The sequence below is a fragment of the Pagrus major genome, chromosome 18 (assembly GCF_040436345.1).
Source record: "Pagrus major chromosome 18, Pma_NU_1.0".
Lineage (NCBI taxonomy): Eukaryota > Metazoa > Chordata > Actinopteri > Spariformes > Sparidae > Pagrus > Pagrus major.
This window is the reverse complement of record NC_133232.1, coordinates 25,854,252-25,878,875: the sequence shown is the minus strand read 5'-3', so window position 1 is coordinate 25,878,875 and position 24,624 is coordinate 25,854,252. Positions and strand designations below refer to the sequence as shown.

At 42.8% G+C, this 24,624-nt stretch overlaps 6 protein-coding genes across 6 annotated transcripts; all 6 read right to left on the bottom strand.

Moving 5' to 3' along the window:
- Positions 1 to 1,366: 1,366 nt before the first annotated feature.
- LOC141012993 (protocadherin beta-15-like) lies at positions 1,367 to 3,799 on the bottom strand. The gene has a single exon (XM_073486532.1). It carries the CDS (start codon positions 3,797 to 3,799, stop codon positions 1,367 to 1,369), a length of 2,433 nt encoding a protein of 810 aa, XP_073342633.1.
- A 1,936-nt stretch (positions 3,800 to 5,735) lies between these two features.
- Positions 5,736 to 8,168, bottom strand: LOC141012991 (protocadherin beta-15-like). Its single transcript, XM_073486531.1, has one exon. It carries the CDS (start codon positions 8,166 to 8,168, stop codon positions 5,736 to 5,738), a length of 2,433 nt encoding a protein of 810 aa, XP_073342632.1.
- A 1,291-nt stretch (positions 8,169 to 9,459) lies between these two features.
- LOC141012990 (protocadherin beta-15-like) lies at positions 9,460 to 11,895 on the bottom strand. Its single transcript, XM_073486530.1, has one exon. The coding sequence runs from the start codon at positions 11,893 to 11,895 to the stop codon at positions 9,460 to 9,462; it is 2,436 nt and encodes an 811-aa protein (XP_073342631.1).
- Positions 11,896 to 13,254: 1,359 nt separating this feature from the next.
- LOC141012989 (protocadherin beta-15-like) lies at positions 13,255 to 15,690 on the bottom strand. Its single transcript, XM_073486529.1, has one exon. The coding sequence runs from the start codon at positions 15,688 to 15,690 to the stop codon at positions 13,255 to 13,257; it is 2,436 nt and encodes an 811-aa protein (XP_073342630.1).
- Positions 15,691 to 17,061: 1,371 nt separating this feature from the next.
- On the bottom strand, positions 17,062 to 19,497 carry LOC141012988 (protocadherin beta-15-like). Its single transcript, XM_073486528.1, has one exon. It carries the CDS (start codon positions 19,495 to 19,497, stop codon positions 17,062 to 17,064), a length of 2,436 nt encoding a protein of 811 aa, XP_073342629.1.
- Positions 19,498 to 21,203: 1,706 nt separating this feature from the next.
- LOC141012987 (protocadherin gamma-A11-like) lies at positions 21,204 to 23,627 on the bottom strand. The gene has a single exon (XM_073486527.1). The coding sequence runs from the start codon at positions 23,625 to 23,627 to the stop codon at positions 21,204 to 21,206; it is 2,424 nt and encodes an 807-aa protein (XP_073342628.1).
- Between the last annotated feature and the right edge of the window lie 997 nt (positions 23,628 to 24,624).

Genomic DNA, 24,624 nt, shown 5'->3' with positions numbered 1-24,624 from the left:
TTTCAAAGACATACACGCTCTGTGAAAGACTGCATTGCAATAACTTAAGGAAGAACGCATAGCTCACGGAGGCAGATATCAATCATTTACATTTAGTCGGCTACCAGCAAATCAGGGTAATCAGAGAGAACCCATTTTCAAATTCGCCTTACTAAAACCAATTTCAGCAAAGACAAAGAGTAAGAACAGCATAAACAGAGAGGGACACTACCACTAAAATGCATCGACAAATCAAACGGAGTTCAGCACCAAGGACAGAGAAACAAGGAGAGTAATGTTAAAAGTTTTCCCTCACTGGCACATAAAACATAAAAAAAAGAGCCAGCATGACCAGGAGGAGTAAAATAGACTTCAAATCCTAATCGTCTCAAAAACATTTCAACACATTGCAATGGTCCAGTAAGTGTTGTTTTATTTATCTTTTATTTTTTGGGAAACAATAGTGGAACAGCATAAACTGCAACGGTCTCTAGCTTCCAAGATAATGCTGGTATTTCTGTGAGCTGCACTTTAACTACTTACACTTGATTTAGATTCATTTTGTGTTCTACAGTGGTGGTGGTAGTTGTTCTATGAATACGGATAACACTATTTGGTATGTGTCAAATAAACAAGTTATAGAATGACAAACGAAAGTAGCGTATGCTATCCTAAAATACACACACGGTTTGTGAAAGACTGCATGTGAAATTGACTTAGGCAAAGCGTCATTTTCACGATTGCAGGTATAAATAATTTCACATATAATTGGCTAATTTAAAAAATTGAGACTTCACAAGAAAAACACACTGAAAACAGAGGCTCTATTTTAAATTCCATCATACTGCTCGTATACCAGTTCCGATTGTACAATACACGTTATATATTTGAAATCAGTATCGACCCAGAAGACATGCTCACAGTGAGACGCGATTAAAACGACATATTTGTATGAAAACATCAAAGCAAGAAAAACTTGACTATCATAGCATGATTATATTGTGCCAAAATCATTCACACGACATTAAGTGAAGCAGAAGAACGACATCAGTGTACAGAACAGATGTAAAGCATCCCTAAGAAGGTTTCAGCAGATCAAACTGAGTTCAGTACCATGGACAGAGAAACAAGGAAGGTATCATTCGAAAAGCTTTCCATCACTGGAAATCAGAATGAGAAAACAAACGACCAGATGGAGTCAAATACACTCATGAATAACTGTCTCAGAAACATTTAAAATGTTGTGTATATAGCGGTTAAACTCTAACTGACATCATGACTGCCGAACAAGCCTGAGACCGATGAAAGCTGTATTGAACCACGACCACCACCACGGAAAAGAACAATACGACAAAAACTTTCAGGGCAGAACGCAACCATGGCTTCTTCAGGATGTTAAACACGAGTTCAGTGATGTGAAATGTGTTCCTACCTCAGGAGAAGCATCACAATCTCCGAACACATCAGCAAAGTCTGATGGACTTTTCCTCAGAGTCTGGTCAGCAGGCAGTGTGTTGTCATTGTAAGATGTCACAAACTTAAAGTCACTGGTTCTAGATCCTGTTGTCAGGTATGCGTCATAATTGTAAGCGCTGCGTAAAGTTCCTGTGCCGTCAACGTCTGCGTAATTAGGAGGGAGATAAGCGCTGGGGATGGCGACTGCTCCATCAAACAACAGTCTGGGCTTTCTCCTGCGACAAAACCTCACACCCAGGATGATGATGATGAAGGTCAGGAAAAAGGTGGATACAGACACCAACGCGATGATCAGATAAGAGGTCAGTTTGGAATTCTTCTCATCATAAGAAATGTCCTTCAGTTCTGGCACCTCAGCCAAGTTATCAGAAATAAGTAAATACATGGAACAGGTGGCAGAGAGAGAGGGCTGTCCGTTATCATTCACTGCCACAATAAGGTTCTGTTTCATGCTGTCAGATTCAGAAATGTCCCGCTGTGTCCTGATCTCTCCGCTGTGGACACCAATAGTGAAAAGTCCCGGATCAGTGGATTTCACTATATGATAGGACAGCCAGGCGTTCTGTCCGGAGTCCGCGTCCACCGCTATCACTTTGGACACCAGAGAGCCTCCGTGTGCAGCTTTGGGGACCAGCTCGGTCATGAAGGAGTTGCCCTCCGGGGCGGGGTACAGTATCTGAGGAGAGTTGTCATTCACATCCGATACGAACACACTGACGGTCACGTTGCTGCTGAGAGGAGGAGAACCGTTGTCTCTGGCCATCACCTGCACTTTAAAACTCCTGAACTGTTCATAATCAAACGACCTCACAGCGTGGATCACCCCCGTGTCTCCGTTAACAGACACACAGGAGGACACCGGGGCACCGTTCACCTCACCGGGTAACAGAGAATAAATCACTGTACCGTTTTGTCTCCAGTCGGGGTCTCGAGCAGTAACGGAACATAAAGTGGAGCCAGGTTTGTTATTTTCACTCACATATGCGCTGTACGACTGTTCCTCAAACACAGGTGGGTTGTCGTTGATGTCTGCTACAGATAACTGAACCGTTTTAGAGGAGGACAGAGGTGGAGAGCCCTCGTCAGTGGCAGTGATTGTAATGTTGTAATCAGACACTAGTTCACGGTCCAGTTGTCCTGTGGTCACCAGAGAATAATAGTTTTTAATAGAAGGAACCAACTTAAAAGGGGCTCCTTGCTGAATGGAGCAGCGGACCTGTCTGTTACTCTCTGAGTCTCTGTCCTGCACGTTAATGATGCCCACCTCTGTACCAGGTGACACATTCTCAGGTATGGGGTTAGTCAGTGATTTCAAGTGTATAACTGGGGCGTTGTCATTTACGTCACTAATCTCAATAATAATCGTTGCATATGACGCCAACCCCAGACCATCTTTAGCGCTGATCTGCATTTCATATGAAGATTCTTTCTCATAATCAATAGACCCAGCCACTTTAACTTCTCCGGTTTTAGGGTTTAAAGAAAAAACTTGAGTTTCATCTGAAACATGATCAAATCCATAAGTAACTTCACCATTCATTCCTTCGTCTGCATCAGTAGCACTCACTGATATCACCAACGTGTCCAGAGGAGAGTTTTCAGGCAGACTGGCTTTATATACAGTCTGGCTGAACACTGGTACATTATCATTAGCATCCAGCACAGTGACGTATATGACTACAGTACCTGATCTCTGAGGAGAGCCACCATCAAACGCGGTAAGCAATAACATAATCTCTTTTTTGTCCTCTCTGTCTAATTCTTTGTCTAAGACTAATTCACCATATTTTCGTCCTCCTGCTTTTGTGTTGACATTTAATTTGAAATGATCATTCTGCTGAAGTGAGTAGCCCTGAACAGCATTTTCTCCAATGTCTCCATCGTGCGCCTCATCCAAAAGAAAACGTGCACCCTTCACGGCCGATTCCCGAATTTCAAATTTAAGTGACTCCTCTTTAAACTGCGGTGAATTATCGTTGATATCTTGAACACGGATACTAATACGGTGCAGCTCTAAAGGATTTTCCAGTACGAGCTCCTGTTTCAGAACACATGACGCCTTTTTCGCACAAAGCCCTTCTCTGTCAATCCTCTCTTGGACGATCAAGTCTCCGGTGTTGAGATTTACACCGCAGTACTTAATACTGTTATCCTCAGTATCGATACGCGCCTTGCGAGCAGACAGTCTGCCCAAATCAAGTCCCAGATCCTTAGCGATATTTCCAATCACAGATCCACGTTTCATCTCCTCCGGGATAGAGTAGCTCACGTCTCCATAGACGGGGTGGAGGATAAGGAAAATAAAAGCAAGGCCGCAGAACAGCGCAAATCTTCTATATCCCATCGTTACTGCAAGAAATGCAGCACACACATTAAAAAGTATCACTAAAGAGGTCAGACAATGTCCACGATGTATTCGTTATATCTTGCAATAAAGAAAACCTGTCACACTGCAGTCCGACACGAAGCAGTTGTTGTCAGCTGCGGTACAATAGCAGAGTCAGGCTTTAAATTCGTTGAGACAGAAGGGTGGAGAGACCGAGCCTTCTCGTTTACTGGTACACACTGACACCATGAGTATTTCTTTAGGTATAACAAGGCGAGGTTTGACTTCTCTTCCTTTACATATTTGAAAGGACAGAACGATTCCGTAACCTGATTTCATTAAATAAACAAAACAAGAAAGGCAAACTTTTCAGTAGGTTGAGAGGCACAAACAGGTGTTGCAAACATTAGGCAAAAAGAGCGGAAAATATCTTTTTCAAGGTAAAACAGTAGGATGGCATCAAAACAATCAAACTTTCTGAAAGCTATTCTGGGCTGCTCTGTCAAAATATAAGTGCACCTGCATTTGTAATACTAGATGTTCCTGTTGTACAGTGTTAATAACTGGTACAACACAAAACAAATACATGAATATGACCAAAACACTGGATTAGCTTGAGTCATTTTATCAAAGGCATACGCGTTTCTGTGAAAGACTGCATTATATTAACTCAAGTAAGGGCGCATTTTTCACGGAGGCAGATATCAATCATTTACGTTTAGAGGGCCGTCAGCAAAACAGAGTAATCAGAGAGAAGCCATTTCCAAATTTGCCTTACTGAAACCAATTGCAGCAAGACACAAACTGACACCAGCATTAAACACAGAGGTAAGCTACCACTAAAGATGCATCGACAAATCAAACGGAGTTCAGCACCAAGGACAGATAAACAAGGAGATTAATGCCAAAGTTTCCCCCCACTGGCACATAAAAAAGAGCAAGCATATAGACCAGATTGAGTAAATAGACTACAAAACCTAATCGTCTCACAAACATGTCAACACTTTGCAACGGTCGAGTAAATATTTTGTCTATTTTTTTGTAAACAATAGTGGCATAGCACAAAGCAACAGTCTCTACCTTTAAGGATAATGCTGGGATTTCTGTGAGCTGCACTGTCAAACGTTGACTTTAACTATTTACAATAGATTTGGATTCATTTTGTGCTCTAATAGTAATGAAACTATTGATATTGGACAACAACATATGGTTTGTGTGAAATAAACAGTTCATGGAATGACAGACGAAAGTGCAACGTGCTATTGTAAAAGACATACACGTTTTGTGAAAGACTGCATGTGATATTAACTTAGGCGAAGCGTCATTTTCATAGATGCCGGTGAGAGCAATTTCACATATAATTGGCTAAATTAGGAAAGTGAGACTAGGAAAATAAACCAAACACAGAGGCTCTGTTTTAAATTTCTTCATTCTGCTCTTATACCACGTCCTATTGTACAGTATTAGCTATGCATTTACAATCAGAATGGACCCAGAAGAAACGCTAATAGTGAGACCTATTCATATTCGTATGAAAACATCAAAGCAAGAAAAACCTGACTATCATAGCATGATTATATTATAGCAAAATCACTGAAACGACATTAAGCAAAGCAGAAGAAAGACATCAGTATAAATAGCAGATGTAACGCATCTCTTAGAAGGTTTCAGCAGATCAAACTGAGTTCAGTACCAAGGACAGTGAAACAAGGAAGGTATCATTCAGCAAGCTTTCCCTCACTGGAAAACAGAATTAGAAAACAAACGACCAGATGGAGTCAAATACACGGCTCAGAGACATTTCAAATGATGTGTATGTGGCGGTTTAACTCTAGCTGACATCAAGACTTCTGAACAAGCCTAAGACCGATGAAAGCTGTATTGAACCACGACCACCACCACGAAAAAGAACAATACGACAAAAACTTTCAGGGAAAAACACAACAAGACTTCTTCAGGATGTTAAACACGAGTTCAGTGATATGAAATGTGTTCCTACCTCAGGAGAACCATCACAGTCTCCAAACACATCAGCAAAGTCTGATGGACTTTTCCTCAGAGTCTGGTCAGCGGGCAGTGTGTTGTCATTGTAAGATGTCACAAACTTAAAGTCACTGGTTCTAGATCCTGTCGTCAGGTATGCGTCATAATTGTAAGCGCTGCGTAAAGTTCCTGTGCCGTCAACATCTGCGTAATTAGGAGGGAGATAAGCGCTGGGGATGGCGACTGCTCCATCAAACAACAGTCTGGGCTTTCTCCTGCGACAAAACCTCACACCCAGGATGATGATGATGAAGGTCAGGAAAAAGGTGGACACAGACACTAGCGCGATGATCAGATAAGAGGTCAGTTTGGAATTCTTCTCATCATAAGAAATGTCCTTCAGTTCTGGCACCTCAGCCAAGTTATCAGAAATAAGTAAATACATGGAACAGGTGGCAGAGAGAGAGGGCTGCCCGTTATCTTTCACTGCCACAATAAGGTTCTGTTTCATGCTGTCAGATTCAGAAATGTCCCGCTGTGTCCTGATCTCTCCGCTGTGGACACCGATACTGAAAAGTCCCGGATCGGTGGATTTCACTATGTGATAGGACAGCCAAGCGTTCTGTCCGGAGTCCGCGTCCACCGCTATCACTTTGGACACCAGAGAGCCTCCGTGTGCAGCTTTGGGGACCAGCTCGGTCATGAAGGAGTTGCCCTCCGGGGCGGGGTACAGTATCTGAGGAGAGTTGTCATTCACATCCGATATGAACACACTGACGGTCACGTTGCTGCTGAGAGGAGGAGAACCGTTGTCTCTGGCCATCACCTGCACTTTAAAACTCCTGAACTGTTCATAATCAAACGACCTCACAGCGTGGATCACCCCCGTGTCTCCGTTAACAGACAGATAGGAGGACACCGGGGCACCGTTCACCTCACCGGGTAACAGAGAATAAATCACTGTACCGTTTTGTCTCCAGTCGGGGTCTCGAGCAGTAACGGAACATAAAGTGGAGCCAGGTTTGTTATTTTCACTCACATATGCGCTGTACGACTGATCCTCAAACACAGGTGGGTTGTCGTTGATGTCTGCTACAGATAACTGAACCGTTTTAGAGGAGGACAGAGGTGGAGAGCCCTCGTCAGTGGCAGTGATTGTAATGTTGTAATCAGACACTAGTTCACGGTCCAGTTGTCCTGTGGTCACCAGAGAATAATAGTTTTTAATAGAAGGAACCAACTTAAAAGGGGCTCCTTGCTGAATGGAGCAGCGGACCTGTCTGTTACTCTCTGAGTCTCTGTCCTGCACGTTAATAATGCCCACCTCTGTACCAGGTGACACATTCTCAGGTATGGGGTTAGTCAGTGATTTCAGGTGTATAACTGGGGCGTTGTCATTTACGTCACTAATCTCAATAATAATCGTTGCATATGACGCCAACCCCAGACCATCTTTAGCGCTGATCTGCATTTCGTATGAAGATTCTTTCTCATAATCAATAGACCCAGCCACTTTAACTTCTCCGGTTTTAGGGTTTAAAGAAAAAACTTGAGTTTCATCTGAAACATGATCAAATCCATAAGTAACTTCACCATTCATTCCTTCGTCTGCATCAGTAGCACTCACTGATATCACCAACGTGTCCAGAGGAGAGTTTTCAGGCAGACTGGCTTTATATACAGTCTGGCTGAACACTGGTACATTATCATTAGCATCCAGCACAGTGACGTATATGACTACAGTACCTGATCTCTGAGGAGAGCCACCATCAAACGCGGTAAGCAATAACATAATCTCTTTTTTGTCCTCTCTGTCTAATTCTTTGTCTAAGACTAATTCACCATATTTTCGTCCTCCTGCTTTTGTGTTGACATTTAATTTGAAATGATCATTCTGCTGAAGTGAGTAGCCCTGAACAGCATTTTCTCCAATGTCTCCATCGTGCGCCTCATCCAAAAGAAAACGTGCACCCTTCACGGCCGATTCCCGAATTTCAAATTTAAGTGACTCCTCTTTAAACTGCGGTGAATTATCGTTGATATCTTGAACACGGATACTAATACGGTGCAGCTCTAAAGGATTTTCCAGTACGAGCTCCTGTTTCAGAACACATGACGCCTTTTTCGCACAAAGCCCTTCTCTGTCAATCCTCTCTTGGACGATCAAGTCTCCAGTGTTGAGATTTACACCGCAGTACTTAACACTATTATCCTCAGTATCGATACGGGCCTTGCGAGCAGACAGTCGGCCCAAATCAAGTCCCAGATCCTTAGCGATATTTCCAATCACAGATCCACGTTTCATCTCCTCCGGGATAGAGTAGCTCACGTCTCCATAGACGGGATGGAGGACAAGGAAAATAAAAGCAAGGCCGCAGAGCAGCGCAAATCTGCTGGATCCCATCGTTACTGCGAGAAATGCAGCACACACATTGAAAATTATCACTAAGGGGGTCAGACAATGTCCACGATGTATTCGTTTTATCTTCCAATAAAGAAAACCTGTCACACTGCAGTCCGACACGAAGCAGTTGTTGTCAGCTGCGGTACAATAGCAGAGTCAGGCTTTAAATTCGTTGAGACAGAAGGGTGGAGAGACCGAGCCTTCTCGTTTACTGGTACACACTGACACCATGAGTATTTCTTTAGGTATAACAGGGCGATGTTGGAATAATAAAAATACTTATTAACATCATCATTATTATTATTATAATTATTATTATTAGTATCGTGCATATTTGAAATATAGACCCATTAATTAAACCTTATCGATAAAAAAGAACAATAACAAAACATAGCTTTACTACTTCAGGGTTATTCTATCATGATTACAGAGAGTAAATATAATGCCAGTGCCCCATCTGTGATTGAAAAAAGCCCACAAACATGCCATTATTGTAACTGTGTCTCGGATGAGCCCCTGTTTCCAAACAACAACAAGAAAACTAACATAAACTCTGAGATGTCCGACCAAAATAGGGGGACCACTTTCATTTGAGATTTCTTCCGTGAGATTTTCATTTTATCTCAAAACTTAAGGACAAATAATGTCCCAAAATCTGTCACTTGCTGACAAAATTATGTTTTCTGTCTCTCTGCGCCATGTTAATATTTCCATTTTACTGGGAGAATACGGGGTCAAGAAAGAAGGGGAAAATATTAACTGTGTTTAGAAATGCCTTGTTTCCTCATGTCCTATGAGAAAATACTCTTCAATGTGTAATTTTGCCGATTGGTAACATGTAAAAATGTCTAACTGCATTTTGTGTTTCAACCGTAGATAGCCATCAGATACAACTTTCCAAGACTCGCATACAACTGTTTCTATATATACAAAAAATGTGGCACCGTGTAAAACCTATTTATCATAGCAAAAGCAGTATGAAAACAAATTGACTGAAACCAAAGCAGAAATGCAGATCTATCTCTAAAAATGCATTAATAGATCGAATTGACTTCAGCACCATGGACAGGGAATAAAGGAGGGCATTATTCGACAAGATTTCTCTAACACGAACATAGAAAGAGCAAGCAGATGGAGACAAATACTATCATTTCAAACTGACTCAAAAACCTTTAAAAAGTTGTCAATGACTCCTTAACACCCCTGAGACCGATTAAGCTGTATTTAAGCACCACGGAAAAGAACAATGCGACTGAAAAGAATCAGAGCAAAAAACAAAAACATGTACGCTTCAGAATGCAAAACACGAGTTCAGCGATGTGAAATGTGTTCCTACCTCAGGAGAACCATCACATTCTCCAAACACATCAGCAAAGTCTGATGGACTTTTCCTCAGAGTCTGGTCAGCAGGCAGTGTGTTGTCATTATAAGATGTCACGAACTTAAAGTCACTGGTTCTAGATCCTGTTGTCAGGTATGCGTCATAGTTATAAGCGCTGCGTAAAGTTCCTGTGCCGTCAACATCTGCGTAATTAGGAGGGAGATAAGCGCTGGGGATGGCGACTGCTCCATCAAACAACAGTCTGGGCTTTCTCCTGCGACAAAACCTCACACCCAGGATGATGATGATGAAGGTCAGGAAAAAGGTGGACACAGACACCAGCGCGATGATCAGATAAGAGGTCAGTTTGGAATTCTTCTCATCATAAGAAATGTCCTTCAGTTCTGGCACCTCAGCCAAGTTATCAGAAATAAGTAAATACATGGAACAGGTGGCAGAGAGAGAGGGCTGTCCGTTATCTTTCACTGCCACAATAAGGTTCTGTTTCATGCTGTCAGATTCAGAAATGTCCCGCTGTGTCCTGATCTCTCCGCTGTGGACACCGATACTGAAAAGTCCCGGATCAGTGGATTTCACTATATGATAGGACAGCCAGGCGTTCTGTCCGGAGTCCGCGTCCACCGCTATCACTTTGGACACCAGAGAGCCTCCGTGTGCAGCTTTGGGGACCAGCTCGGTCATGAAGGAGTTGCCCTCCGGGGCGGGGTACAGTATCTGAGGAGAGTTGTCATTCACATCCGATATGAACACACTGACGGTCACGTTGCTGCTGAGAGGAGGAGAACCGTTGTCTCTGGCCACCACCTGCACTTTAAAACTCCTAAACTGTTCATAATCAAACGACCTCACAGCGTGGATCACCCCCGTGTCCCCGTTAACAGACAGATAGGAGGACACCGGGGCACCGTTCACCTCACCGGGTAACAGAGAATAAATCACTGTACCGTTTTGTCTCCAGTCGGGGTCTCGAGCAGTAACGGAACATAAAGTGGAGCCAGGTTTGTTATTTTCACTCACATATGCGCTGTACGACTGTTCCTCAAACACAGGTGGGTTGTCGTTGATGTCTGCTACAGATAACTGAACAGTTTTAGAGGAGGACAGAGGTGGAGAGCCCTCGTCAGTGGCAGTGATTGTGATGTTGTAATCAGACACTAGTTCACGGTCCAGTTGTCCTGTGGTCACCAGAGAATAATAGTTTTTAATAGAAGGAACCAACTTAAAAGGGGCTCCTTGCTGAATGGAGCAGCGGACCTGTCTGTTACTCTCTGAGTCTCTGTCCTGCACGTTAATGATGCCCACCTCTGTACCAGGTGACACGTTCTCAGGTATGGGGTTAGTCAGTGATTTTAGATATATAACAGGTGCGTTGTCATTCACATCAGTGATGTCAATTATCACCTTTGCATCTGAAGATAGACCATAACCATCTTTGGCCTCAACAAACACTTCATATTTGCGTCCCTCTTCATAATCTATGTCACCTGACACACTGATCTCTCCAGTTTTCTCATCGAGTGAAAAAAGCTTTTGTAATTTGTCAGAGATCCTGCTAAATTCATATGTAACCTCTCCATTAACACCTTCGTCTGCATCTGATGCACTCACAGTGATAACTGGAGTTTTCATCGGTGAGTTTTCTGGTAACGTGGCTGTGTATACGGCCTCAGTGAACACTGGGGCGTTATCATTAGCATCCAGGACAATGACGTGTATGACTACTGTCCCGGATCTCTGAGGAGAGCCACCATCTACAGCTGTGAGTAATAATTTCATTTCCTGCTGCTCCTCTCGGTCTAATTCTTTATCTAAAACCAACTCACCATATCTACTGCCAGCACTTGTCGTCTGAATACTGAACACAAAGTGAGGGTTTTGTTCCAAAATGTAGCTTTCAACCGAGTTCTTGCCTATATCTGCATCTTGTGCCGCATTAATACGATACCTAGCTCCTTTAAGAGCTGATTCTCCGATTTCCAGCTTCACGGTATCCTTCGGGAAAATTGGTGCATTGTCGTTCACATCTTGCACCTGCAAGGACAACCGGTGCAGCTCCAATGGATTCTCTAACAGCAACTCGAATTTGAGAACACACGAAGGCTTTTCTCCACAATGCTCCTCTCTGTCGATCCTCTCCGCAACGACTAAATCCCCGCTTCGAAGGTTAATTCCGATATATTGTCCGTCGTTTTCTTCCATGTCAACACGAGCTTTGCGAGCAGACAGTCTCCCCACCTCCAGTCCGAGATCCTTGGCGATATTTCCGATAACAGATCCGCGTTTGAGCTCCTCCTGTACGGAATAGCTCAGGTCTCCGTGTGCGTAGTGCACCGCAACAAAGAAAAATACAAAGCCGTAGCTTTGAAGAACGTTCCGTAAATGCATCATCCTCACACAGCACTAAATGAACTAAAACACGTCAGTTTCGAATATTAAAATACGTTATTCAGTCGATGAATGTCGTCCAGGCCTTTGTCTTCGGTGTTGAAGACACAGAACACAGGGATGGTCGACACAAATGTTGGGTGGTGTGCAAAGCTGACTGAATATTGGACTCCTGAGTTGGTCTATACTGACACCTTGAGTGAAAATGAAACATAGCAGTTTCATAAAAGTGATGTCCATTTTCTTACCACATCAACAACTCGTTTGGCCTCAATGTTTAAATAAAAACGAGTTATAATGAAGTATTTAAAAGTTTGACGAGATGCTAAATAGTTTCATGTCTTTCCCAAGTAAAGTGGGATGCGTGTTGTTCGTGTAAAACGGTTTGATAGACAGGATTATGTCCCTCTTGTCTTTCTGCGATAGTAGAAAGACAACATTCAGAAAATGTTAAACAGTATTTTCCTATATATCATTTTATTTAGTGTTACAAGGTAAATACAAGAAGTTGCTTCGAAGCAAAACACCTTTTCCTTCTCTCTACCTCTAATTATAATTAAACAGATTCTAATAAGTTATGTTGTAGTGAAACATGCAAGAATCTGCCTCCAGAGTCCTCCAAACACCAGTTAAATCACATATCAAGATCTTATTAAAAACAGATGATTCAGTCAAACAACCCAACAACAGTAGAGCGACAGAATGCCTGTTACGTAGCACTGATAGTATAAATTATGTCTTCAAGTTGAATTTAATTTTGGGGATTGAAACAGAAGGGGAATAACAAGTGTCAGACTGTAATGTAAAACGCTTTAAATGTGAGACAGTGAAAGACAGAGGTAAGTTGCTCATGACAGACATCACAAAAGCGGCAGCGAACTTCAGCACCAAGGACAGAGACACAAAAAATAGAACGAGCTGCAGCTCTACTCAAAAGACAAAAGCAGAGACTTGTGTTAGACAGAACTGGGGATTATAATACGAGAAATAGACCAACAGCCTTTACTCAAATGTCCACATAACTTGAAATATCTGCATACGACGTTAAAGAAAATTATTTCTCTGGATTATTGATGCGTTATTACTTCAAACAATTGTATGATTTGGCTGGTGAGACAGAAAGATCAACGAGCCGCATGCATATTTTACCAGCAACTGGGGCTTGCTAACTTTGTGCTGTAAAAGTATTTGGCTATATCTTGAAAATGTAAAAACGTCGAAAAAGCTAATCTCAGTCCAAAGTTTGTGGCCTACATCATGAAATCATATAACATATTAAAAGCGTGTGTAACCAACTCCATCACCACATGGGAACAATACAACTGAAAAGAGTCCGAGTAAAAGACAAGCATGGCTTCGTCAGGTTGGAAAATACGAGTTCAGTGAAATGAAATGTGTTCCTACCTCAGGAGAACCATCACAATCTCCAAATACATCTGCAAAGTCTGATGGACTTTTCCTCAGAGTCTGGTCAGCAGGCAGTGTGTTGTCATTGTAAGATGTCACAAACTTAAAGTCACTGGTTCTAGATCCGGTTGTCAGGTATGCGTCATAGTTGTAAGCGCTGCGTAAAGTTCCTGTGCCGTCAACATCTGCGTAATTAGGAGGGAGATAAGCGCTGGGGATGGCGACTGCTCCATCAAACAACAGCCTGGGCTTTCTCCTGCGACAAAACCTCACACCCAGGATGATGATGATGAAGGTCAGGAAAAAGGTGGACACAGACACCAGCGCGATGATCAGATAAGAAGTCAGTTTGGAATTCTTCTCATCATAAGAAATGTCCTTCAGTTCTGGCACCTCAGCCAAGTTATCAGAAATAAGTAAATACATGGAACAGGTGGCAGACAGAGAGGGCTGCCCGTTATCTTTCACTGCCACAATAAGGTTCTGTTTCATGCTGTCAGATTCAGAAATGTCCCGCTGTGTCCTGATCTCTCCGCTGTGGACACCAATAGTGAAAAGTCCAGGATCAGTGGATTTCACTATTTGATAGGACAGCCAGGCGTTCTGTCCGGAGTCCGCGTCCACCGCTATCACTTTGGACACCAGAGAGCCTCCGTGTGCAGCTTTGGGGACCAGCTCCGTCATGAAGGAGTTGCCCTCCGGGGCGGGGTACAATACCTGAGGAGAGTTGTCATTCACATCCGATATGAACACACTGACGGTCACGTTGCTGCTGAGAGGAGGAGAACCGTTGTCTCTGGCCATCACCTGCACTTTAAAACTCCTGAACTGTTCATAATCAAACGACCTCACAGCGTGGATCACCCCCGTGTCTCCGTTAACAGACAGATAGGAGGACACCGGGGCACCGTTCACCTCACCGGGTAATAGAGAATAAATCACTGTACCGTTTTGTCTCCAGTCGGGGTCTCGAGCAGTAACGGAACATAAAGTGGAGCCAGGTTTGTTATTTTCACTCACATATGCGCTGTACGACTGTTCCTCAAACACAGGTGGGTTGTCGTTGATGTCTGCTACAGATAACTGAACAGTTTTAGAGGAGGACAGAGGTGGAGAGCCCTCGTCAGTGGCAGTGATTGTAATGTTGTAATCAGACACTAGTTCACGGTCCAGTTGTCCTGTGGTCACCAGAGAATAATAGTTTTTAATAGAAGGAACCAACTTAAAAGGGGCTCCTTGCTGAATGGAGCAGCGGACCTGTCTGTTACTCTCTGAGTCTCTGTCCTGCACGTTAATGATGCCCACCTCAGTACCAGGTGACACGTTCTCAGGTATGGGGTTAGTCAGTGATTTTAGATATATAACAGGTGCGTTGTCATTCACATCAGTGATGTCAATAATCACCTTTGCATCTGAAGATAGACCATAACCATCTTTGGCCTCAACAAACACTTCATATTTGCGTCCTTCCTCATAATCTATGTCACCTGTCACACTGATCTCTCCAGTTTTGTCATCGAGTGAAAAAAGCTTTTGTAATTTATCAGAAATTCTGCTAAATTCATATGTAACCTCTCCATTAACACCGTCGTCTGCATCTGATGCTCTCACAGTGATAACTGGAGTTTTCATAGGTGAGTTTTCTGGTAACGTGGCTGTATATACGGCCTCAGTAAACACTGGGGCGTTATCATTAGCATCCAGGACAATGACGTGTATGACTACTGTCCCGGATCTCTGAGGAGAGCCACCATCTACAGCTGTGAGTAATAATTTCATTTCCTGCTGCTCCTCTCGGTCTAATTCTTTATCTAAAACCAACTCACCATATCTACTGGCAGCACCTGTCGTTTGAATACTGAACACAAAGTGAGGGTTTTGTTCCAAAATGTAGCTTTCAACCGAGTTCTTGCCTATATCTGCATCTTGTGCTGCATTAATACGATACCTAGCTCCTTTGTCAGCTGATTCTCTAATTTCCAGCTTCACGGTATCCTTCGGGAAAATTGGCGCATTGTCGTTTATATCTTGCACCTGCAGGGACAACCGGTGCAGCTCCAATGGATTCTCTAACAACAACTCGAATTTGAGAACACACGAAGGCTTTTCTCCACAATGCTCCTCTCTGTCGATCCTCTCCGCAACGACTAAATCCCCGCTTCGAAGGTTAATTCCGATATATTGTCCGTCGTTTTCTTCCATGTCAACACGAGCTTTGCGAGCAGACAGTCTTCCCACCTCCAGTCCGAGATCCTTGGCGATATTTCCGATAACAGATCCGCGCTTGAGCTCCTCCTGTACGGAATAACTCAGGTCTCCGTGTGCGTAGTGCACCACAACAAAGAAAAAGACAAAGCCGTAGCTTTCAAGAACGCTCCGTAAATGCATCATCCTCACACAGCACTACATGAACTAAAACACGTCAGTTTCGAACATTAAAATACGTGATTCAGTCGATGAATGTCGTCCAGGCCTTTGTCGTCGGTGCTGAAGACACAGAACACAGGGATGGTCGACACAAATGTTGGGTGGTGTGCAAAGCTGACTGAATATTTGACTCCTGAGCTGGTCTATACTGACACCTTGAGTGAAAATGAAACATAGCAGTTTTATAAAAGTGATGTACATTTTCTTACCACATCATCAGGTCGTGTGGCCTCAATGTTTAAATGAAAACGAGTTATAATGAAGCTTGTAAAAAATGTGAGGACACGCTAAATAGCTTTATATCGTTTCCAAGTTAAATGAGAGGCGTGTTGTTTGTGTAATACGGGTTGATAGACAGGATTATGTCTCTGTTGTCTTTCTGCAATAGTAGAAAGAAAACATTCAGCAAATGTTAAACAGTATTTCCCTATATATAATTTTCTTTAGTGTTACAAGGTAAATACAAGAAGTTTGCTTCGAAGCAAAACTCATTTTCCTTCTCTCGCCATCTGCAATTGGAATTAAACAGATTCTAATAAATTATGTTGTAGTGAAACATGCAACAATCTGCCTCCAGAGTCCTCCAAACACCTGTTAAATTACATATCAAGATCTTATTAAAAACAGATGATTCAGTCAAACAACCCAACAGCAGTAGAGCGACAGAATGCCTGTTATGTAGCACTGATAGGATAAGTTATGTTTTCAAGTTGAATTTAATTTGGGGGATTGTAACAGAAGGGGAATAACAAGTGTCAGACGGTGATGTAAAACACTTAAAATGTGAGACAATAAGACAGATGTAAGTTGCTCATGACAGACATCAAACAAGCAACAGCGAACTTCAGCACCAAGGACAGTGACACAAAAACAGAAGGAGTTGTAGCTCTACTCAAGAGACAAAAGTAGAGACTCCGAGGCTGTGTTAAACAGAACGCTTTGGGGGAAATAATACGAAAACTAGACCAACAACCTCTACTCAAATGTCCACATAAGTTGAATTATCTGGATACAACGTTAAAGACAATTCTTTTTCTGAATTATTGATGCGTTATTACCTCAAACAATTGTATGATTTGGCTGGTGAAACAAAAAGATCAACCAGCCGCATGCATATTTTACTAGCAACTGGGGCTTGCTAACTTTGTGCTGTAAAGGTATTTGGCTATATCATGAAAATGTAAAAACGTCGGAAAATCTAATCTCAATCCAAAGTTTGTGGCCTACATCATGAAATCATAAAACATATTAAAAGCGTGTGTAACCAACTCCATCACCACAGGAGAACAATACAACTGAAAAGAGTCCAAGTAAAAGACAAGCATGGCTTCGTCAGGTTGGAAAATACGTGTTCAGTGAAATGAAATATGTTCCTACCTCAGGAGAACCATCACAATCTCCAAACACATCTGCAAAGTCTGATGGACTTTTCCTCAGAGTCTGGTCAGCAGGCAGTGTGTTGTCATTGTAAGATGTCACAAACTTAAAGTCACTGGTTCTAGATCCTGTTGTCAGGTATGCGTCATAGTTGTAAGCGCTGCGTAAAGTTCCTGTGCCGTCAACATCTGCGTAATTAGGAGGGAGATAAGCGCTGGGGATGGCGACTGCTCCATCAAACAACAGTCTGGGCTTTCTCCTGCGACAAAACCTCACACCGAGGATGATGATGATGAAGGTCAGGAAAAAGGTGGACACGGACACCAGCGCGATGATCAGATAAGAGGTCAGTTTGGAATTCTTCTCATCATAAGAAATGTCCTTCAGTTCTGGCACCTCAGCCAAGTTATCAGAAATAAGTAAATACATGGAACAGGTGGCAGAGAGAGAGGGCTGTCCGTTATCTTTCACTGCCACAATAAGGTTCTGTTTCATGCTGTCAGATTCAGAAATGTCCCGCTGTGTCCTGATCTCTCCGCTGTGGACACCAATACTGAAAAGTCCCGGATCAGTGGATTTCACTATATGATAGGACAGCCAGGCGTTCTGTCCGGAGTCCGCGTCCACCGCTATCACTTTGGACACCAGAGAGCCTCCGTGTGCAGCTTTGGGGACCAGCTCGGTCATGAAGGAGTTGCCCTCCGGGGCGGGGTACAGTATCTGAGGAGAGTTGTCATTCACATCCGATACGAACACACTGACGGTCACGTTGCTGCTGAGAGGAGGAGAACCGTTGTCTCTGGCCATCACCTGCACTTTAAAACTCCTGAACTGCTCATAATCAAACGACCTCACAGCGTGGATCACCCCCGTGTCTCCGTTAACAGACAGATAGGACGACACCGGGGCACCGTTCACCTCACCGGGTAACAGAGAATAAATCACTGTACCGTTTTGTCTCCAGTCGGGGTCTCGAGCAGTAACGGAACATAAAGTGGAGCCAGGTTTGTTATTTTCACTCACATATGCGCTGTACGACTGATCCTCAAACACAGGTGGGTTGTCGTTGATGTCTGCTACAGATAACTGAACAGTTTTAGAGGAGGACAGAGGTGGAGAGCCCTCGTCAGTTGCGGTGATTGTAATGTTGTAATCAGACACTAGTTCACGGTCCAGTTGCCCTGTGGTCACCAGAGAATAATAGTTTTTAATAGAAGGAACCAACTTAAAAGGGGCTCCTTGCTGAATGGAGCAGCGGACCTGTTTGTTACTCTCTGAGTCTCTGTCCTGCACGTTAATGATGCCCACCTCTGTACCAGGTGACGCGTTCTCAGGTATGGGGTTAGTCAGTGATTTTAGATATATAACAGGTGCGTTGTCATTCACATCAGTGATGTCAATTATCACCTTTGCTTCTGAAGAGAGACCATAACCATCTTTAGCCTCAACAAACACTTCATATTTGCGTCCCTCTTCATAATCTATGTCACCTGACACACTGATCTCTCCAGTTTTGTCATCGAGTGAAAAAAGCTTTTGTGATTTATCAGAGAGTCGGCTAAATTCATATGTAACCTCTCCATTAACACCTTCGTCTGCATCTGATGCACTCACAGTGATAACTGGAGTTTTCATAGGTGAGTTTTCTGGTAACGTGGCTGTATATACGGCCTCAGTGAACACTGGGGCGTTATCATTAGCATCCAGGACAATGACGTGTATGACTACTGTCCCGGATCTCTGAGGAGAGCCACCATCTACAGCTGTGAGTAATAATTTCATTTCCTGCTGCTCCTCTCGGTCTAATTCTTTATCTAAAACCAACTCACCATATTTACTGCCAGCACTTGTCGTCTGAATACTGAACACAAAGTGAGAATTTTGTTCCAAAATGTAGCTTTCAACCGAGTTCTTGCCTATATCTGCATCTTGTGCGGCATTGATACGATACCTAGCTCCTTTGGCAGCTGACTCTGTAATTTCCAGCTTAATAATATCCTTTGGGAAATTTGGTGCATTGTCGTTCACATCTTGCACCTGCAGGGACAACCGGTGCAGCTCCAATGGATTCTCTAACAGCAACTCGAATTTGAGAACACACGAAGGCTTTTCTCCACAATGCTCCTCTCTGTCGATTCTCTCCGCAACGACTAAATCCCCGCTTCGAAGGTTAATTCCGATATATTGTCTGTCGTTTTCTTCCATGTCAACACGAGCTTTGCGAGCAGAAAGTCTCCCCATATCCAGTCCGAGATCCTTGGCGATATTTCCGATAACAGATCCGCGCTTGAGCTCCTCCTGTACGGAATAGCTCAGGTCTCCTTGTGCGTAGTGCACCACAACAAAGAAAAGGATAAAGCCGTAGCTTTGAAGAACGCTCCGCACATGCATCATCCTCAGTCAGTAGGCTATCACACCACTTAAAACACGGTCGTTTCAAGCATTAAATACGTTATTGGATCAACATATGTATCATCCGAGCATTCACCGTCTTTGTTGAAGCCTGTAAGGAGCACAGGGATGGTCGATACAAATACTGGGTGGTGTGCAAAGCAGAATGAACATTTGAGTCTTAAGCTGGTCTATACTGACACCCTGAGTACAAGTGAAATATAGCAGTTTATTTTGAAATAATTCATTCGTTGGATTGGATTCATTCATTAAGAGATAAGTCTACATATGTTTATGTTAAATAATGTGTGACTAAAAACTGATTTCGTATTGTACCGCGCTACATACTGTATATAATATTGGTCACTTTACTAAGTTTAACAATTCCCACTATCTGAGAGCCTGGCCTTGAAGCTTTTATTCTGGTATAAATATTCCGTAGAGAGACAAGCTCAAGAGAAGTCCAACAGTCTGTCTCTATTTCTGTGTGTATGTCTCTTCGAGTAGATGCTGGGTTAACTCAGACAAATGTTTTCAAGAGATGTTGGTGTTAGATCAATAAAATCAACTAGTGCACCAACTATACTGATTATAATGGACAATAATCGTCTTTTATTTGAGATTAAAGTCAGCCATGCTGCGATTGTTGAATATTAAAATTAATAGATCAATTACGTGCCAAACAATTACTTTATCTTTTTTTAAATGAAAGATGTGCACTTTTTACGTTGGTTTGAAACGCACACTTCTTTCGTAATTAACTTTATAATCGAAGTCAATCAAAGGATATTGGGAGGCAATTAAATGCATCAAACTTTACTGACTAAACAGACAAGTATTTCCACCACCTCCAACATCATGGAGAGGAATAATGTTAATGTAATTTAAAAAGTGGAAGATGTATGTCTGAATATAAGGAAAGGGAAGCATGTTTATAATTTTAAATGAGGTAAATTAAAAACACAGGACAAATACACAGTAAGTTGTCCTTGAAAACGTATCAACAGAGCAACAGCGAGGTTCAGCACCAAGGACAGCGACACAAAGCACTTCATGCAGCTCCACTAACTCTACTAAAGACACAGAGGCGAACACATCAGCGCTGGGTAAACAAAGCAACACAAAGAGAAGACGAGACTATGTAACTTATTTGCATGCTTTTCCGTAACTTATCACATTATTTGGCAAAACAACAACAACAACAAAAAAACAAAAAAAAACAAACATACAATTTAAAATATATGCACTACAGGTGAAGTTTCAATTAAAGGGTTTGAGAAAGAGGGACCAAAATACAAATAAGCAGCAAGGAATGAAAACCACATGAGCGGATGACTGAAAAGGAATAAATAGATAGACATTCCCCATTATTTCAACAGACTTACTCAACAAGGGTTCACGGATGTGAGATGCAAAAATGCTAATGCAATGCACTTGAATGTAAAATACTTGGGCAACGTTTAAAAATCTGGCCAAAGAACGGCGTGAAACCGCTTGAAAAGGATTTACTCCAGTCCTAACTCAAGAAAATGATCAGTAAATCTGCAACTAAAGAGACAACCAATGTCGATAATACACATGCTAAACTGCCCGAAACTGTATCTCGTTCAAGGTCGACAATTAGAAAAACAAGAAAGTTAACTATTTAACAATACGATTGAATAGAGTCAGAGAAAAACACAAGCATGGCTTCTTCAGGATGTATGTCACAAGTTCAGTGAAATGAAATGCGTTCCTACCTCAGGAGAAGCATCACAATCTCCAAACACATCTGCAAAGTCTGATGGACTTTTCCTCAGAGTCTGGTCAGCAGGCAGTGTGTTGTCATTGTAAGATGTCACAAACTTAAAGTCACTGGTTCTAGATCCTGTTGTCAGGTATGCGTCATAGTTGTAAGCGCTGCGTAAAGTTCCTGTGCCGTCAACATCTGCGTAATTAGGTGGGAGATAAGCGCTGGGGATGGCGACTGCTCCATCAAACAACAGTCTGGGCTTTCTCCTGCGACAAAACCTCACACCCAGGATGATGATGATGAAGGTCAGGAAAAAGGTGGATACAGACACCAGCGCGATGATCAGATAAGAGGTCAGTTTGGAATTCTTCTCATCATAAGAAATGTCCTTCAGTTCTGGCACCTCAGCCAAGTTATCAGAAATAAGTAAATACATGGAACAGGTGGCAGACAGAGAGGGCTGTCCGTTATCTTTCACTGCCACAATAAGGTTCTGTTTCATGCTGTCAGATTCAGAAATGTCCCGCTGTGTCCTGATCTCTCCGCTGTGGACACCAATAGTGAAAAGTCCCGGATCAGTGGATTTCACTATATGATAGGACAGCCAGGCGTTCTGTCCGGAGTCCGCGTCCACTGCTATCACTTTGGACACCAGAGAGCCTCCGTGTGCAGCTTTGGGGACCAGCTCGGTCATGAAGGAGTTGCCCTCCGGGGCGGGGTACAATATCTGAGGAGAGTTGTCATTCACATCCGATACGAACACACTGACGGTCACGTTGCTGCTGAGAGGAGGAGAACCGTTGTCTCTGGCCATCACCTGCACTTTAAAACTCCTGAACTGTTCATAATCAAACGACCTCACAGCGTGGATCACCCCCGTGTCTCCGTTAACAGACAGATAGGAGGACACCGGGGCACCGTTCACCTCACCGGGTAACAGAGAATAAATCACTGTACCGTTTTGTCTCCAGTCGGGGTCTCGAGCAGTAACGGAACATAAAGTGGAGCCAGGTTTGTTATTTTCACTCACATATGCGCTGTACGACTGATCCTCAAACACAGGTGGGTTGTCGTTGATGTCTGCTACAGATAACTGAACAGTTTTAGAGGACGACAGAGGTGGAGAGCCCTCGTCAGTGGCAGTGATTGTAATGTTGTAATCAGACACTAGTTCACGATCCAGTTGTCCTGTGGTCACCAGAGAATAATAGTTTTTAATAGAAGGAACCAACTTAAAAGGGGCTCCTTGCTGAATTGAGCAGCGGACCTGTTTGTTACTCTCTGAGTCTCTGTCCTGCACGTTAATGATGCCCACCTCTATACCAGGTGGCACGCTCTCTGGTATGGGGCTAGACAGTGATTTTAGATATATAACAGGTGCGTTGTCATTTACGTCAGTAATCTCAATTATTAATGTTGCGTATGACACTAATCCCAGACCATCTTTTGCACTTATCTGCATTTCATAGGATGACACTTTCTCATAATCAATAGCTCCAGCTACTCTCACCTCTCCAGATTTAGGGTCTAAGGAAAAGACGTTGTTATTTTCATCTGAAACATGATCAAATTCATATGTAATTTCGCTATTTAAACCCTCGTCAGCATCAGTAGCACTCACTGTGATCACCGATGTATGCAGAGGAGAGTTTTCTGGCAGACTGGCTTTATAAACAGTCTGACTGAACACTGGTACATTATCATTAGCATCCAGCACAGCGACGTGTATGACTACACTACCTGATCTCTGAGGAGAGCCACCATCGAACGCGGTAAGCAATAACATAATCTCTTTTTTGTCCTCTCTGTCTAATTCTTTGTCTAAGACTAATTCACCATATTTTCGTCCTCCCGCTTTTGTGTTTACATTTAATTTGAAATGATCATTCTGCTGAAGTGAGTAGCCCTGAACAGCATTTTCTCCAATGTCTCCATCGTGCGCCTCTCCAAGAAGAAATCGTGCACCCTTGTCCGCCGATTCCCGAATTTCAATCTTAAGTGACTCCTCTTTAAACTGCGGTGAATTATCGTTGATATCTTGAACACGGATACTAATACGGCGCAGCTCTAAAGGATTTTCCAGTACGAGCTCCTGTTTCAGAACACACGATGCTTTTTTCGCACAAAGCCCTTCTCTGTCAATCCTCTCTTGAACGATCAAGTCTCCGGTGTTGAAGTTAACGCTGCAGTACTGGACGTTGTTATCCTCAGTATCGATACGCGCCTTGCGAGCAGACAGTCTGCCCAAATCAAGTCCCAGATCCTTAGCGATATTTCCAATCACAGATCCACGTTTCATCTCCTCCGGGATAGAGTAGCTCACGTCTCCATAGACGGGGTGGAGGACAAGGAAAATAAAAGCAAGGCCGCAGAGCAGCGCAAATCTGCTACATACCATTGTTACGACGACAACAAACCCAACCAACATTTAATTGGTCAATAAAATATATCAATCACGCATTAGTAGTATCTGCAGATCTTCGAAATGGATTATACGGGAGTAATAGTATGAAGTGTATGTCGTCCAGTGCAGCACAATACTGGAATCTGCTTTAAATCTGTCGACATAAAAGGGTGGGGAGTGAACGTTCAATCTCGTTTATTAGTGCACACTGACACCTTCAGTATTTGTTGAGATATAACACTAGAAAGTATTACACCTACAAACGGGTTATAATGAGAAACCTTTACAAGGTACAATATAAATCCTTAAACAAAATGACAAAAGGACTTCAAGACTGCCTTACAATAACTATGAAAGGAGAACTAATTATTTTATTCTGTTTATTGTTGGAAAAGGCAAATGTAAGGAATCGTTTACCGTATAAAATGTGTTTTGAATAATCATGCACCGTAGCAATATGTGTACACACGACAACACTGAAGAAGACGGTGAAATGACACGAACTAATGCAGCAGGAGACCGAACTGTGTTCAGCACCATAGACAGAGACACGAGGAGCTGAAATCGAAAGACTTCTTCCAAAAAAGAGAGCAACTTTGAGGCCAGAAAGATAGAGAGATGACAAAAAAAAAAAGACAAAAAACAAAAGAGCTGCCTAATTTAGCTTTTGGTTTGTTGACCAAACAATTTACAGAGTGGTCACAATGAACACGTGTGTGTGTGTGTGTGTGTGTGTGTGTGTGTGTGTGTGTGTGTGTGTGTGTGTGTGTGTGTGTGTGTGTGTGTGTGCGTGCGTGCGCGTGTGTGAGTGAGTGGGTTAGTCAGTGAGTGAGTGAGTGAGTGAGTGAGTGAGTGAGTGAGTGAGTGAGTGAGTGAGAGAGAGAAACAGAAAGAGGTGGGCGTACTGAGATTGAGTCCATCGAAACACAATTGTTGAGCTGAATCTCAGGAATGGGTCAACTACACTTCCCAGAGTGCACCAGCAGCAGCA